At 44.8% G+C, this 16,635-nt stretch overlaps 4 protein-coding genes across 10 annotated transcripts in view; 3 read left to right on the forward strand and 1 right to left on the reverse strand.

Annotated features, from left to right (window-relative positions):
• Positions 1 to 2,720, reverse strand: part of heatr5a (HEAT repeat containing 5a) — a 29,336-nt gene extending 26,616 nt beyond the window's left edge. For all 7 annotated transcript variants that reach the window (XM_071499118.1, XM_071499115.1, XM_071499113.1 and 4 more), the window contains exon 1: positions 1,776 to 2,720. The gene's annotated coding sequence lies outside the window, so the exon portion shown is untranslated. The remainder of the gene's footprint in view (positions 1 to 1,775) is intronic.
• A 537-nt stretch (positions 2,721 to 3,257) lies between these two features.
• On the forward strand, positions 3,258 to 9,521 carry LOC139633430 (dehydrogenase/reductase SDR family member 13-like). The gene is made up of 5 exons (XM_071499123.1): positions 3,258 to 5,734; positions 6,004 to 6,122; positions 6,587 to 6,710; positions 7,236 to 7,562; positions 8,867 to 9,521. The coding sequence occupies exons 1-5, from the start codon at positions 5,605 to 5,607 to the stop codon at positions 9,127 to 9,129; spliced, it is 963 nt and encodes a 320-aa protein (XP_071355224.1). The 5' UTR covers positions 3,258 to 5,604; the 3' UTR covers positions 9,130 to 9,521.
• hikeshi (heat shock protein nuclear import factor hikeshi) lies at positions 3,265 to 4,446 on the forward strand. Its single transcript, XM_071499124.1, has one exon. The coding sequence runs from the start codon at positions 3,265 to 3,267 to the stop codon at positions 3,859 to 3,861; it is 597 nt and encodes a 198-aa protein (XP_071355225.1). The 3' UTR covers positions 3,862 to 4,446.
• Positions 9,522 to 10,032: 511 nt separating the features above from the next.
• LOC139633350 (dehydrogenase/reductase SDR family member 13-like) overlaps positions 10,033 to 16,635 on the forward strand; it is an 8,399-nt gene continuing 1,796 nt past the window's right edge. Inside the window, exons 1-4 of the mRNA XM_071498953.1 lie at positions 10,033 to 10,219; positions 12,839 to 12,957; positions 14,231 to 14,354; positions 15,965 to 16,137. Coding sequence (XP_071355054.1) covers positions 10,033 to 10,219; positions 12,839 to 12,957; positions 14,231 to 14,354; positions 15,965 to 16,137 — 603 coding nt within the window. The remainder of the gene's footprint in view (positions 10,220 to 12,838; positions 12,958 to 14,230; positions 14,355 to 15,964; positions 16,138 to 16,635) is intronic.

Raw genomic sequence — 16,635 nt, forward strand, 5'->3', positions numbered from 1 at the left:
CCTTGTTCAGTCTGACCAACAGCTGAAAACCAAACATCTTCAGTTTACTGTGGAAAAGCAGCAAATCTTCACATTAGAAAACTGGAAACTGAATTTTTGACATATTGGCTTAAAATAAAAGATTAAAATATGGCTGAACTAGATGCAAAAAAATATATTGTGACTATTTTGGCAGATATTGGGATTTTTGCATTTTCACTGAAAAAAATATAAAAATGAAGATGTGATTGCTGCTGGCGTAACAGACACTCGTGTTCCTTTACATCTGGAGAATATGGTTCATAGCTAATCCTAAGGGCGGGTGCAACCCAGCCACAACCAGGCACGCTCACATTCAGCTTCTTCTTTTTCTACAGGCAATTTAGAGTCAACAACCAACCCAACGTGCAAGCTCCACACAAATAGGCCCCAGACAGGATCAAACCCAGAGCCTTCTTGCTGTGAGGCGACACCTCTAACCACCGCACCACCGTGCACCCCCTGCAATTAATCATTCGGTCACGTGGTCCAGTTCGGAGGCTGGAGTCAGAAAATACCTGTTTCACTTTTTTACCTTGAAAAATGATGCATTGATCCACTGTTCTGATCAATATCAGAACCAACACTGAGATTAGATTTGGGTCATGATGTGACACGTCCACCTTCAGTACAGTTCCTCTGTCAAGTGTCTCTGATGCCACAGCATCTCTGACTCCGTGGCTCCGGACCCTGAAGCGATCAGACAGCACAGGCTTCAGACTCAGCTTCAGGACAGGAACAGCTGATCAGTCAATCCCTAAAATAGACAAATCTTTCCAGCTCTGCACTGGAGCTTCGTTCACAACCAGATCTGAGGAGACACAGCGACAAAAACGCTCGTCCACACATCATTCACCCGCTGGAAATAGAAACTACACATAAAGAAAGAGCATTTTTCAAAGCTGCAGGTACAAACACCCAGGCTGAGCTCGACTCATGAGTGACACGTGTTTCTTTGTGCTCAGCTTGTTAGGGCTCACTGAGCGTTTATTGCTGGATGCACAGGGTCATTCTGACAGTCAGGTTCTGGATGACCTTGTTACAACTGTAGCCACACCCACCAGTGATGTCACACCGTACTGAGACGTGCCCTGAGTACACTTGTACGTCACCGCAGCGAAGTGAGAAATTAAACCACCGGAGGTCACAACATAACCAAGGTTTTCAGGATGTTTACATCATCATTCAAACCGGATTTAAACCCAATCAGTGGGTTTATTTCTCAGGTTCCAACAGTGTCAGGTTCAATTTGAAAAATTTGAAAATCATGTTGAAGAAATTAAGAATATTTTCATTTGATGAACTGGGACAATTATATATTTTTTTAAAAGTGAAATCGTTTCAATAACTTAATCCACCTTAGTTAGGGAACATTATCGATAAGCAGTGGATCAGATATCAGTTAAAAAACAGACACACAGATAAAACCAGACTCTTCAAGTCCTGCATCCTGACCCCAGCCTGGACCCCGACTCCAGCCTGGACCCGGACTCCAGCCTGGACCCCGACTCCAGCCTGGACCCCGACTCCAGCCTGGACCCGGACCATCGTGTTAACTTTTAATGAACCAGACTAACATGTGAAGTCTCCTCTTTCAGGCAGTAGCACACTGTGCTAACAGCAGCTGCTGGGAAGGAAAACGAACTGCAGAATAACAGGCTCCGCTGCTAGCATCGGGTGGCTAACCCGGTTAGCTAACCCGGTTAGCCAACGGGCAAAAGTTTACACACAAACCCGGACAAACACGAAACGGTTACCTGCTAAGAGTCCGCTCAAAGCGGTTAATCCGCGCAGGAAGGCGTCGGTCCAGACGGTCACCGGCAGAAAGTTCCTCCGTTTATTTTGATGCTGCAAATGTCTCCGGACAAACAGCTGAGCTCCCGGCGGTTCAACCGAGGGTCAAGTCAACGGAAACGGACTGAGTGCACATCCGGTCACTGTTTTCCAAAATAAAACAGACCAGTTCGTTTATAAAATCTGCGCAGACAAAGTTTTAATCAATTTAACAATTCGATGAATTTTACAGTGTGTACAACCGCGAGACCAGGCTGATTTCTAATCAACAAAATGAAACAATCTGTTAAAACGAAAAGACAGGCTGAGGCAGATCAAAATTTCTGTTGGGGAAAAATGTTTCTTTCCTGTAGTAAAGATGCCACTACGTTTTCAGCCACTTATATCAAATATCACCATCTGTACTTATTAACATCCAACTATAACTTTGTGGTATTTCTTTTTAATTGAAATGTACAACAAACATAAATACATTATTCCACAGCCCAGTGCATAAGGTGCATTATTTTGCATTCAAACATATTTGCATATTTTACTATTACACCAATATTTAACAATGTTTTAAAAAAATACCAAATAAAGTACATAAAGACATAAGCAGATTTGAGGACTCCTCAAACGAGTCATTATGCAGTACTATCCACTACATTTGACAGAGAACAATGACCACAGCTAAAAGGCAGTGCGTTGAAGGTAAAGACATTACAACAACGTGAATATAACAAAAAGCGTTTTTGCTTTAATGTAAATATCGTAATTCTAGTAAATAAATGACTCTGGATTAGTATTGCAAAATATGTTTATTTTATTGTGCTATATTTTATTACAGTTGCTATGCAAAATACTTTTACTTCAAATGTAATTTTTAGAAGGCCTCATCCATATTTTGTTTTTATTTGTTTTTAAAGTCAAAATATTATCTGTGAAGACATTTTCACTCGAAATATTTTGTTTTAATTTGCTAATAAATACGTCTCACTTCCGGTCTAACTGACGCTAATGTAATTGCTCGGGTGGGACTATAAGTAGATTACCGAGTCATCGAACACTGCCGACAGCAGACCCGCGCTGACTTCACCACATTTACTTATTGCACACGTGACGGGCTAGAAGTTACCGTTGGCTGCACTTGAGGTTTTTCTGACAAACTCGTCGATAAAAGTGCACAGGGTGATCACGTGAGAGAAAGATTTGCTCGTCAATCCCGTGGAAGAGCTACAACCTTCCGGCTAGTCTGCTGAATCGATAGCCGAGCAGCAGCCGCGGGCCGGACTGACACGAGCGGCGGCGCTAGAACTTTCCACCGCAGCAGCTGCCTCCGCGCTCGGCGCCAGCGGCGGCACGACTCGCTCCTCTGTCTCCCGGCGGGGAAGAAGCTGACCTGACCTGGCTGTCGTCAGACCAGCTAGCGGGCTAACTGCAGCTAACGGCTAACGGCCAGCGGGCGGCGGGATGTTCGGGTGTGTGGTCGCCGGCAGGCTGGTGCAGACGGACGCGGTGCAGGTCGCCTCGGACAAGTTCGTGTTCAACCTGCCGGACTATGAGACCGTGAACCACGTGGTGGTGTTCATGCTGGGCACCGTGCCGTTTCCCGCCGGTATGGGCGGTGCCGTCTACTTCTCCTTCCCGGACCCGGCGAGCGGCGGCCCGGTGTGGCAGCTGCTCGGCTTCATCACCAACGACAAGCCCAGCGCCATCTTCAAGATCTCCGGGCTGAAGGCCGGCGAGGGCGGGGCGCACCCCTTCGGCACCGTGGCCTCCTCCTCGTCCCCCTCGGTGGCTCAGGTCGGGGTGTCGGTGGAGGCTCTGGACCAGCTGGCCCAGCAGACCCCGGTGTCCGGCGCCGCCGTGTCCGCCGTGGACTCGTTCCTGCAGTTCACGCAGAAGATGCTGGACAGTCTGTTCAACTTCGCCTCCTCCTTCGCGGTGACACAGGCGCAGATGACGCCGAACCCCACCGAGACCTTCGTCCCGTCCAGCTGCCTCCTCAGGTGGTATGAGAACTTCCAGAGGAGGATGGCCCAGAACCCGCACTTCTGGAAGAACTGAGGAGGCCGAGCTGGAGCCACCGCTTCCACAGTGGCTCCAGCTCCGGTCTCCTTCCTCCCTGACACGGAGCCCAGTTTGTGACTGTTCTCAGATCGGCCTGAACCCAGCGCCCCTCTCCGAGGGTCATCAGCTGCAACTAATGCCTCATAGATCAGTTATAATGAACAATAAGAGCAACTTCAATTCACCAGTTGTTGCATCATGTGAAAAACATCATGATGATTAACATTTACAGCTGTGGTTGTTGTGGTCGATCCATTCATATATTTACACATAAACAGAGTTTGTGTCAAGCTGGAGGAGGATTTTCCACAACCTGGCAACACAAAACGTATTATAGTCTAATAGCTGATCTGAAACGCTTTGGTAACCATTAACTATATGTCATACATCCTCCATAAACGGCGCTCCATCAGTAAGTGGTTCCAATTTCTAAAATGAAGTTAAATTAATTTTGGACCTTGAAACTCGATCAACAAAAGAAAAAAATCTCTGCTCAGCCAGGGTTCCCACATGTCCTGGAAAACCTGGGAAACAGTTGACCTGTTCTCCAGTCACTGAAAAATAAAATGTCCTGGAAAATAATTTCAACATTCTGCTATTTTCGGGGAAAGTTGTGTTCAGGGTCATGTTGATGTTTGAATGGTGGGTAGTTTATGGACCACAGTGGTTTGAATTGGCTGCTGTCGGTTGCGCTGTGAACGCACCACGAGGTGACGTCACCGCTGCAGGTTGCCTTTACCTGTGAAACGTGTGAGTCTCTGCTGCTGCTGACTGGTCGTTTCATCACGAGCCTGTGTTAACCTGTTAGCATGTGTGCTTCAGGTGCTAGCTTGTTTAGCCTGTAGCTAAAGCTTTAATGTTTGTGGTTCACACAGGTTCAGGTGCTGAGAGTTGATGATAATACATGTGAACCAGGTCACACAATGAACAGATCCAACTGTGTCAGGGTTAGGGTTGTGTGTCTGACTGTGTGTCAGTCAGACTCCGGCTGAACTCTCACAAACAGCTGCTTTTACTCTGCTAGCATCTCTGTTAGCGTTGCTTTAAACCCAACCCTGTGATTTCCCTATAACTTACAGAGATCCAACATTTCCTCCCCTCTGACATTAATATGAAGGAGCTGACTAATACTAATACTTAGAGCTCAATAACATTGTCAGAAACCAAAACTGTCGGGAGTAATCAGCCCCCAGGTGGTGCTGTAGTTTGGCTTCAAGCATCCCGCCTCCATACAGCGTCTCTGACTGTGACCGACCTGTGACCCAGTGATGCAATGATTCATATCAAATATATTACTGATCATATCAACATTAGCAGCTGAGGACAGTCACTCTGAATAAATGCATTTCTATTCTACTCTCACTTTCCCCACATGTGACAGAGGCTTCATCACAGGCTCTTGTTCTTGAGAGTGAAACCACGCCCTTCCTGCCTCACTGGAGTTCCTAGGACTCAAACCTCAGCCTGTAAACTGTGACCCGTCCAGTTTCTCAGCACAGTTCTGGTGCAAGATCTTCACTGAGACATGAAACTGATGTAACATTGAGTTATAATCAGGACCAGAGCACTGAGGCTGGCTGTGGAGCAGAAAGGGCGTGGAGCTGCTGGTACAGCCGATAACTGTTGCATAACAGCCTGTCAGCTGCCTCAGTGTGTGTGTGTGTGTGTGTGTGTGTGGACTGTGTGTGTCAGTGCATGTTTTGTTCATTACGTCTGTAGTTTGGTGTATTAGAAGACAGGATGATGCAGGAGCTGCTGCTGCTCGGAGCTCTGTCAGTCGGAGTTTATTTTCTTCTCCACATGACTGTTCTCAAGCTGCCCAGATGTAAAGCTACAGCAAAGTTAAACGGGAAAACTGCCATCGTCACCGGTGAGTTGACAGCCTGCAGACGAGGCTCCCTGTACAGGATAAGAAGGAGGAAGTATTGCAGCTGCCGAGAGGAAAGCAGCCCGTCTCAAAATCACTGTGTATTACCTGATTTTGCTAATTAGTTCAATAGCAAGGAATATGCAGACAAGAATTAATAGCAAGCTATTTAATAGTTTTAAGACCACACTGATAGGTTGACTTTGCCATGTGCAGAACAATGGCTTGGCTACTAAGAATGTACCCTCCACGATTCTGCTCCTGTTCTCCAGGAGCCAACACCGGCATCGGCAAGACCACGGCGATGGACCTGGCCAGGAGGGGGGCCAGGGTGATCCTAGCATGCCGGGACCGAGGGCGAGCTGAGGCGGCCATCCAGGAAATTGTCCAGGTAAAGACAAACAAGAGCTTGTGACTGTAGAGAGAATGTATCCCATTCATTTACAATGAGGTTCTTGTGTTTATTGTAGTTCACTAATGATCATCACCCAAAACTTTGTGTTGTTAATCATATGTCTGACTTGTACCTGGAGGCTCCGTCCTAAGTCCTCTTCTCTTCTGTAGAAATACATCCTGTATATATACAGCATGTTGTTACCTGGTGATAATAGGGTTTGCTTTCATCGTTACAGTGATGATACACAGCTATACATGCCAACTGAATCTGCACTTTTCTGTATACCAGTGTTAGTTTGAGCATTTTTATTGTATAAAAACAACAAAGTTGATAAAAAACAACACTCATCTTTGAACATTATAACAGCTGGAAAACCATGTAGTGATTGGAAAGCACAGGGAAATGGAGGAAACTGTTGTAATGTTTTCTAACGTCCTCTCGTCGTGCCATGTGATCAGGAGACGGGGAACAACCAGGTGATCTTCATGCAGCTGGACCTGGGCAGTCTGAAGTCTGTCCGGTCCTTTGTGGAGAACTTCCTCCGCTCCGAGTCCAGGCTTGACCTCCTCATCAACAACGCAGGTCAGGCCTCTGTTATTCAGGCTCAATGTACAGTAGCAGCGGCCCAGGTTTGAGTCTGACCTGTGGCTCTGTGCTACATGTCATCCTGTCGCCCTCTTCCTGTGGCTTTCAAAATAAAGGCAAACAATGCCCAAAAATAACTTTAAAAAGACTGAATGTTCATTCGCCGCGAAAATATAATATAATCCTCTTCTTAAGTATATTATTATTATTAATAATAATATTTTTATTGCTATCGGACAGAGGCAATTCTTGGCTCTAACAGACATTTAAAAGTTTGATAAATAGTTTTTATGCTTAAATGGGGGATTTTTACATTTATGTTTATGGCAGTTTGATAAATACGGGCCCTGATATTCTCATTCCTGCATTCTTTATGCTAAGCTAGGCTAATCTCTGTACTGGATGCATCATCTAACTCTGGGAGAGACGAATATCTGGGATTTCTTAAAATCCTTTGAAACTAATTTTAAAGAGTTTTTCTTGGATTCTGGACCAATGACTTCCTGGTGTTTCTGTCTTCAGGTCTGATGAACGGTGGAAAGACGGAGGAAGGTTTCGGGATGATCTTTGGCGTCAATCACCTGGGTCACTTCCTGCTGACGGTGTTGCTCCTGGACCGGCTGAAGGCGAGCGGGCCGAGCCGCGTGGTGACCGTGGCCTCCAAAGCCTACTCGTTCGGGAAGGTGGATTTCAACTGTCTGACGACTCACAGGGATTTGGCTTTGGGCAGCAGCGACTACCAGCTCTTCCAGAAATACTGCCACAGCAAACTGTGCAACATCCTCTTCACCTACGAGCTCGCCAAGAGACTGCAGGGCAGTGACGTCACCTGCTACAGCCTCCACCCTGGTCAGTGGACAGCAGCTTTATTTCACATCACTGCTCTTAAATGTTTGCATGCAGCTTTCTATCACAGGTTGTTTAGTGTTGTCATGGAAACCCGTTTCTGCCGAGAAAAGAAAACAGAACACAAGAAAAAAACTATTAGATCGAACCTGGATCAAAACTTTTAAAGTCAAAATTCTGTGATCACAGCTTTGACTGGAGTTATTTTTGTTTTATCTCGAACGTTTGACCTACCAGTCAAACATGTTGTTCAGTCTTGTTTCTTCCAGCTCAAGATAATCTGTAAAACAAAGTCCTTCTTATCAGCTGCTGATCAGCTTTTATCTCGGCTGCTGCAGTGCACTTTACTCAGGTATCAGCAGGCTCCGTCCATTTATCCACCGCTCACCTCTCAGGCCCTGGATGGCCTTGCTCCTGACAACCCTCTGATTACTCAGCTGGTGTGTGCCCTCTCGACCACTGAGATCCTCTGATGGATCCCTGCTGGCACAGAGGGTGACCGGGCTTTTGATTTTAATGCCACAAAGTGAAAAAATTAGTTTATAGTAATTAAAAACTCTGTCACTGTAAAATCACTGGGAAGGAAAACACAAACCTGAAGAGACAACTCAAGCCGCACTACAAAGACACTAAGTGACTTAATGTTAAGATGTTAAATAAAGTTACGTTCAGTTTTCTTTTTTCTGGATTCTCAGGGTTTATGTGAAAACCAAAAAAAGAAAGAGGGGGTGGAGGGATTAAGCCCGTCTATATATAGTATACATTTCTAATTCAAGGCATTTCATGGGCTCAGTACTTAAGAGCATCCTATTGTGTCCGTGACGGCGTCTGAGGCTCACCACAGACTCATGACAGATGAGTGTGGATGGTGTGTAGCTGCCTTGTTAGTGGAAAACTCTGCACAAACATCCTCTTTTTCCTTTAACACTACTTTGCACAGGCAGTCATTTTGGAACAGTGGGCCCCTCTGAAAACCCACTTTTTGCCATAACTGGAGAATTCACATGCTAATTAACTGCAGCTGGACCGGCCGGCGGAGGGAAAAACCACCGACGTGTTAATTCTAGTTCTTTTAGTTGTGGTGGTGGTGAAAGCAGCAGTTTCAGAAACACTCAACATTAAATACAATTTCAACTTTCTATCTCGGCATCTCATAGTTAATAACCTAAGAATTTGATTTTGTGAGTCACAGCTCAGACTCAAGAGGAGTATTTTTCTCTTTGTCTTTTCTTATATTTCATCTCTTTCTTCTTCGATTCCATATAAATTCAGTTGTCAGTTAAACTCTGGCTCTCTTCTCTCTCCAGGAGCCATTAAGACAGAGATCGGTCGATACTCCGGCTTCTGGTGGAGGCTCTTCTTGAATCCCATCATCTTCCTCTTCTTTGTGGATGCCGAGTCTGGAGCTCAGACCACTCTCCACTGTGCCCTGGAGCAAGGCATCGAGCACCTCAGCGGCCACTACTTCTCCCAATGTGCCCCAGTGCTCAACATGGAGTCCAAGGCGAGAGACGGCGCCGTGGCCAAGAAGCTGTGGGAGCTCAGCGAGAGCTTCTGTGGTCTGTCCTAAGGCCAAAGGTGAAATCTGAGCTTCGTTTTTATTCCACAATGTTTCTGTCTTAATAAATATGAGACTCAGACTTATGATGACAACAGCAGGTCTAAGCTACTGGAATGTAACGTGCTTTCTTACACCTGAACCACTCATTAAAGTTCAGCAAGTTACTGAAAACTAAAAAGTCTGAGTGTCCTTGAACACAATTTTGACAAATACTGATTGATAATAATCATTGATATTGTTGTGTTTTCACATACAAATGAATACAGAATATGTAACAGAGTAGAAGTAAAAGTACCTTAAAACTGTGCTTAAGTAAATGTACCAACACTGTGTTGAATAATGTCACAATCATTTCCTGTGTTTTTTTAAATGAATAAACTTTGGCAAAATGTTTTCTTCCAGTTGAGTGAAATAAAACTTTTTCATGCACAAATAAAGATCTAAGGTAACAATACATTCATTACATCATGTTTATCAGCATGTATGGTTCTGTCTTAGTGTGAAAAGTGTTGAGTGGATTAACACACTTCCCCTGTTCACAGCAGGTTCACCACAAACTCAGTATCAGACACTTTAAGAGACAAACTGTGATTTTTAGGGAGAAATCAAAAATGTGTATGTGTTTTAACCCCCAGTTTGGCGTTTTAATAACCTTTTTATAAATATAAAAAACAGGGGTTTTATTTTGAAGGCTTTGGCAGGAAGTTCAGTGTTAGGACTAGTCTCAGTGGGGTTCAGTGGGTGAAAGGTCAAACAACAGCAGAGAGTTTCAGGTGAACGTCAGAGCAGCCGGTCGGACCGGACCGGGCGGTGACTCAGCCCCCCCGGCGGGAGGAACCGCTCCGACAGGTGAGCCGCTGCAGGTGAGGCTGCTGGCTCAGTCCGCGAGTCTCCGCGCCGCCGTGAGGAGCCATGTTCCACCTGCTGCTGCTGGCGGGGGGGCTGCTGTCCGGGGGGCTGCTGGCGGGGGGGCCGCTGTCCGGGGGGCTGCTGGCGGGGGGGCTGCTGGCCGGGTACGTCGTCCTCACACACACGCTCTTCAGAAGAGCCAAATGCAGAGGAAACGCGGCGGTGGCCGGGAAGACCGCCATCATCACAGGTGAGCCTCAGTCCCGCCGACCGGGGTCAAGGGTCGCTGGCTGCGGGGGGGCTGTAGCTGAGCTGTAGAGCTGTTCTGTGGCTTTGACTCAGATCAGTACCAGCAGACTGGACCAGTGTCCTCCGCCTCCCTGCAAATCAGCTGCAGACGGAGGACGGATCTAAAAATGGCGCCATTCAGGTCAATACAAGCTGCTCTTCTGGCGCATACGCCGAAAAAGTTTCTGGCTTCCGGGTTACTTCCGCGTTATGCGGCCCATAGAGACTGCGCAGTAGACCGGCCCGGGGCCTGAAACACGGATTATACAGCAACAACATTCAGGCTGAAGCTTCAGAGCCGGAAGTCACACTGGATCAACATTTAAAATAATCATAACCAGGCAGAAATATTACGTTTAAATTGTCTTTTAGGCAATTTTAAGATATTGATGCTGCATGTGACAGAAAACTACAACTCATCAGATAAAGTTGTTACGTTTACTTTCTGTCATTGAGCAGCAGATTTATACGACATGTCTTCTTTAAAGAACTGCAGGGCTGTAGTGAAGCTTTATGTCCCGTCACTGCTCTTTCTATGTTTCACTGTTTCACAGATATTTGATTTGAAAATGAAAAATATATCAACATTTTTTTTTATAAAGATGTAATTTAAATGAAGAATGCCTCTGAACATTTACTGTACACTGAGCTCACACTGAGGGAGGTAGAGGCGGTGATGAGGCCGGTTCCTCCCTCAGGGACAGAGAGGGGCCGCGGGCTGCAGCGGCTCAGGCCCCCGCTGCTGACCCGGAGGACGCTGCGTCCAGGCCGGACTCAGTTCTAGTTGAACCCGCTGACACAGTGAAGGTCGCTCATCTATAAATACTGAGGCGGTGGTTGTTGATGACAGGTGGTGACCTGCAGTCAGGAGGAGACTCTGCTGCTCACACATCACACAAACTATCACAGAAGCTCAGGGACTGAAATTAAAACACCTGAAGAAACTGACGGAGGAAGAACAATCATGGCGGCGTCTGAATCCAGTGATGAGAATATATCGATTCATAACAACATTCCTGAAAAAAAGTGTAAGAAGTGACGAATAAATGCGACAATAAATCACAAATCAATGAGCCTTGGTTTGTGTAGAAGAAAACTCGCCTTTGTTGTTTATTCACTTTTCATTAACTTGTTCTCGTCCTGACGACGCTAGCAGTAACCTAGCAACCATGCTCGTTCCCGACACAGCGGGACCGCGGATAGAGTGCACGTACACAGTGGTGACGTCACTCAGAGAAAAGCTTTGAAAAACTTTTACACAGATTAAAACCCCATGGCTTAAAAATGTAGAAGAGAAAGACTGATATTGGGCTGTGTGCACAGCTGGAGGTGTCCTGTTAACAGTTTTACAGGCCTCTCTTTTACTGTTGCGCTCTATGGGAAAAATGCTTTTTGGGCCGCTGGGGGGTTTTTCACTGCAATACCACGAGTGGCCCCTGGAAACAGCTGCTGCGAGGCTGAGCGGTGTCCAGGTCTTATAATACATCCATGTATAATACATCCATGTATAATACATCCATGTATAATACATCCATGGTCTGGACCCAGGGAGAGAACGAGCTGACGGTCTTAGAAAGAAAAACGTCATCCTTCAGCCAATCAGGACAAAGCTCTGTCCACAGAGGTGGTTCCCATGGTGCAGCCCAGGGGGAGGCCCCTCCATGGCCCCTCACATTGGCCCTGAAACCTCCCACTGATGAGTGTTGGGGTGTTGTACTGAAACATTAACAAGCTTTCAGTGAGGAAACAGTTCAGCAAATAAACAGATAACTACAACAGGAAGAATCAGCAGACTTCGTAGATTATTATTGGCTGTTTTGTAGGAACGATCTCTGTCACACCCCCTGGTTTTTAACTGACGGAGGTCCAGTGTTAGAGATGCAGGGGTTTAAACTGACCTTTGAGCCTTTAACTTACATCCAGGACCCACTGGAGTTCTCAAAGAAAGTATTAATCTGTGCTGTACACATGACTGACAGCAAACAGCCAGTGAACTAATGCTGCAGTGTGGATGTGTAATGAGGTTTTTAATTCTTAAATATTCCATAAACATCTGTGACAGAACCTACAGTGTTTGATCTTTCATTTCAGTGTGTGTAGCTTTAATGGAGCTGTGTGTGTTCATCATCTTCCTCTACACTTCAGAGAACACTGAAGTGTAGCTTCACACGACTGCATTACCCAGGATGCTCGTAAACGTGTTTGTAAAGGCAGAATTCATGAATGAATATCTGTAACAGTGCTCCAGCAGCAAACATCTGCATCTGCTGTGGTGTTTGAATCCTGAGCAGCAGGCTCCTGCGTCACCGTGATGCTGATCTCACAGGGAACATACCAAACTTTTAGTGATTCTCTGTCATTAATGTCCTGTTATGACGTCTGTGTCGTACATGAATGAAGTTCATTCGTTCACCTCAGCTCATGTCCATAAGGTCTGAAAATTAAAACCATTCGCAGTTGAATTAACTTGAAATTAAAAACTTAATCATTCACCCTGAGCTGATGAGAAACGATGAGTTGGTTCCACTAACTTCCTGTGTCCAGTTCTACAGCGTGCTGACAGTTTGTGTCCTTGTTGCAGGAGGGAACACCGGCATCGGTAAAGCCACAGCGCTGCACCTGGCCCGGAGGGGAGCCAGAGTGATCCTGGCCTGCCGAAACCGGGGCAAAGCCGAGGCCGCCATAGCAGATATACAACAGGTAGGAGGGAAGAAACAGAGTGGAGGGTTGTGTCAGATCCTGCTGGTTGATTTCCCTCAAAACTAAAAAACTTTATTCTTTATTCCTCCTGCAAGTTAACAAAACACATGCAAACAGACAAAACAACCAAATGCACAAACACGCTGCAAATACTCACTTTGGTTGTGTTGAGAGGATTTGCAGCACAGTTGTTGTCAAATTGATGAAGATTTTTTCTGAATTTGTTTGTGCTCTGTCCGTTTCCGTGTGTTTTGTTAAGTTGCAGTGAGTTGAGCTGTCAGGGCCACCGTAGGACCGGGTGTTTCCACTGTTTCTTACACAACAGAACAGCTTTTTAAGTGGATAGTTGTATATAACAGCTTTGAGTTTCTTTATCAACTGAAGGGAGTTGAAGAGTTGGTGAGGAGAGGGGAAATGAAGTGTGCTGGAAAAGATGTGAGTGAAGGGGCTCAAAGTGCTCAACATTTGCTGAAATGTGAGCACTGAAAGAAGTTGAAGTGTAAATAAAAGTGTTATAGCTGAAGGTTGATGTGTCTGCAATGAAAGTAGTTGAGCTGCTTGGTAAAATTTAAGCACTGAAATGAGCTTTACATGTTTACAAGCAGGTGGGGAAATTCCAACTGTAATGTAAGTGAAGTGTGGTATGTAATCACTGAAAGGAACTGACTGTTGTTCAGTATAAACAGTGAAAGCAGTTGAAATGTTAAAATGTAAGCAGTGTAAAGAGCTGAACTATAACGAGTCGATGCACTGACAGAAAGTGTCAGTGAAAAGTAAATTTAATGTTGAAATGTAAATACTGAAAGCAGCTGAATTGGAACTTTTCATGAATTGGAATTTGGGTCTCTCCTCTTAAATGTAAGCAATGAAAGCAGTTGAAGTGTTAAATAAAATGTAAGCACTGTAAAAAGTCATTTCCAGTTAAAATGTAAGTGCTGAAAGCAGCTGAAGTGGAACCTAAATTGTGATCAATTGTGATTTGGGTCTCTCCTCTTAAATGTAAGCAATGAAAGTAGTTGAAGTGTTTGGTCAAAAGTAAGCACTGAATACAGTTCAACACAAAGCCCTAGAAATGAGCTGAAGTTTACTACAAGGAGTAAATGAGTTGTGGATTAATGAAAGGAATTGGAGCGTAATCAGCTGTAGGTGAAGGGATTTAACTGTATATATCCAATCTCTTCTATTCAGTCTGATGTATTATGTTTATCTGTCCATGTCTTGTTATAGTGAATATCCAACATCGTTTTCACCCGACAATAATCTTATTTTGCAGGAGACAGGAAGTACTGACGTTCTCTACATGCACTTGGACCTGGCCAGCCTGAAGTCCGTCCGCTGCTTCGCTGAAGCTTTCCTGAAAACTGAGTCCAGGCTGGATCTGCTCATCAACAACGCTGGTACACACAAATACACACATCATTACATCATGAGAAGCAGATCTGAATCCGAACAAGACTTCAGGTGAACTCAACGTCCTTTTACACTGTGTGAGTTTGGGCTGTTTGAGACGAGTGTTGACAGACAGAAGTTGGTGAGATCCAATTCTCCAATCAGAGCAGAGCTGAAAAACACTGTCTCAGGGACAAAGCATGCCTCTATGGAAAATAGAGAAACACATTATAGAAGAACAAATTAAATCTGTTACATCAAAGGTTCAGTCAGATGTGAAGCGCATAAATCATCAGTGAGTATAAGCTGTTAATCAATATTTGTTCCAACTAAAAAGGTTTAAAATCAAAACCCAAGATTACAGTGGCAAAGGTAGATGTGTGGAACACCCAGGACGCTCAGAATCCTCAGTCATCCCGGTCAAAGTCACCCAGGAGACGGTGAATGGAGGGCAGCTGGACCTGGTTCCAGGAGGTGACAACAAAAACCAGATCAGTTATTAGTTTTTTATCTTCGTTAGGAAGCCGACGTGTTTGTTGTCTGGATCAGCAGCAGGTTGATAAAGAGAAAGAACACCTTGAGGACCAGAGGAGAGTGTAACAGGACGGGGAACGGCTGGAGCTCTGGAGCTCTGGAGCACAGGTGTACCTGTGTCATGCAGGTGTGACTGTGGCGCACCTGGTCAGGAATGCAGCCGTGACTGGATCATGAGCAGCTCACCTGAGTTTGACAAAACAAAATGCTCAGAGTGACAAAGGCGTCTCGAGATAAAGGAAAGCCTTGAATGCATGGACGGATTATGAGACAATGGGCCCCCGGGCACAACGAGGGAAAGGCCCCCACCCCTCCTTCACAGGAGCAAGGGCCCCAGACTGAAAGACACACGAACAGTCATAAGAGTTTCGTGACATAAGAATTTGTGTCTTTTAACTGAGAACACAGTCCCTTCATATAGAGGCACAGGCCCAGGGGCCCGGGAGGTCAGGGGCCTGTTGGACCAGTTCAATAATCCTTTCATGCCCAGATGTCTTTTCTCTCGACAGCCACAGAATCACCAGCATCCCAGCTTCTTATTTAGCAGTATTTCATATTTAATTCATACATTTCACATTCAATACGTTTTTGTAATTTGATTTATCATATTTATCTTTTATTCTTTAATATTTTTTCAATTTAACAGATTTATTAACATTAGTTATTTATTTCATGTTTATAATTAGATGTATTTTAATAATAATATTTATATAAATGGTTTATCATTATTTTTAGAAAGTATTTTGATTTAATTTCTCCTTATTTTTTATTTTATATGATAGTTCATATAATACGTAGCTCATAGAATCACAGTCACAATAATGTTATTTTTGTTTAATTTATGGAATGAATTAATAACCTTTAATTCATAATATGGCTTTGTTTTTAATTTATTTTTAGTTTGATTTGAAATAAAATGTAATTAAATTTGTAATTTTATTTTATTTTAATTAAATTTTTTACCTTTTCATCTTAACTAATTTAATTAGTAATTTTGTGGTAATATTTGTACATGTCAAAAACCCACTGGGATAGAGTTTTGATGAGGAAGGTGTATAACAGAGAGTCTGCGTCCGTCCTGCAGGTCTGGTGGCTGACGGGCGGACGGAGGACGGTTTCGGCATCGAGTTCGGGGTGAACCACCTTGGCCACTTCCTGCTGACCTGCCTGCTGCTGGAGAGGCTGAAGGAGGCGGGGGGAGGACGGGTGGTCACCCTGTCCTCCATGGCTCATCGCTGGGGACACATCGACTTTGAGGTGAGCTCTGAAACCACTGACACAATATACACAGTAGTGCAGCAAGAAGAGGCTCCGACCTCGTACCTGTTAATGTCATGAGCGACGTGTGAACACATGAAACTCTCTTATGGAAGCAAAGAGTTTAGTTTCTGTGGTTTGTTGGTCTAGTTACTTCTCGGTGGAGGGGGCCATGTGCCACTTACCAGGGTTCAGGAAGTCTGATAATGAGGGAGAAATTAAGTGACGATTCATTTGCTGAGTAACATCAATGAATAAATGACTTCAGGAGCATCAGTAGAAGCTTTTATATACACAGTCGTTTGATTTCTTTACAACCACCCAGTCAGAAGTCAGACTGTGGATCAAAGTCTTTATCCGAGCTCCTATGAGATAAAGGTGGTGATGCTGATCTCAGACAGCGACCACACCCACCAGACAGAAACACAGTGTAAAAACTCCAGTGAAGGTGGTGGCGTTGGCTCAGTGAACATCTGCTGTGGAGTGAACATTTAGACA

Source organism: Trachinotus anak, unplaced genomic scaffold, assembly GCF_046630095.1.
Source record: "Trachinotus anak isolate AG129_WGS33_773 ecotype Australia unplaced genomic scaffold, CSIRO_AGI_Tana_v1 ptg000015l, whole genome shotgun sequence".
In the NCBI taxonomy this organism is placed as follows: domain Eukaryota; kingdom Metazoa; phylum Chordata; class Actinopteri; order Carangiformes; family Carangidae; genus Trachinotus; species Trachinotus anak.

Bases quoted from the DNA above. Each gene is read 5' to 3' on its own strand.
- LOC139633430 (XM_071499123.1), top strand. From the start codon at position 5,605: ATGATGCAGGAGCTGCTGCTGCTCGGAGCTCTGTCAGTCGGAGTTTAT. The intron at 5,735-6,003 runs GTGAGTTGACAG...CCTGTTCTCCAG, and splicing joins GAAAACTGCCATCGTCACCG to GAGCCAACACCGGCATCGGC. The intron at 6,711-7,235 runs GTCAGGCCTCTG...TTCTGTCTTCAG, and splicing joins CCTCCTCATCAACAACGCAG to GTCTGATGAACGGTGGAAAG.
- hikeshi (XM_071499124.1), top strand. From the start codon at position 3,265: ATGTTCGGGTGTGTGGTCGCCGGCAGGCTGGTGCAGACGGACGCGGTG.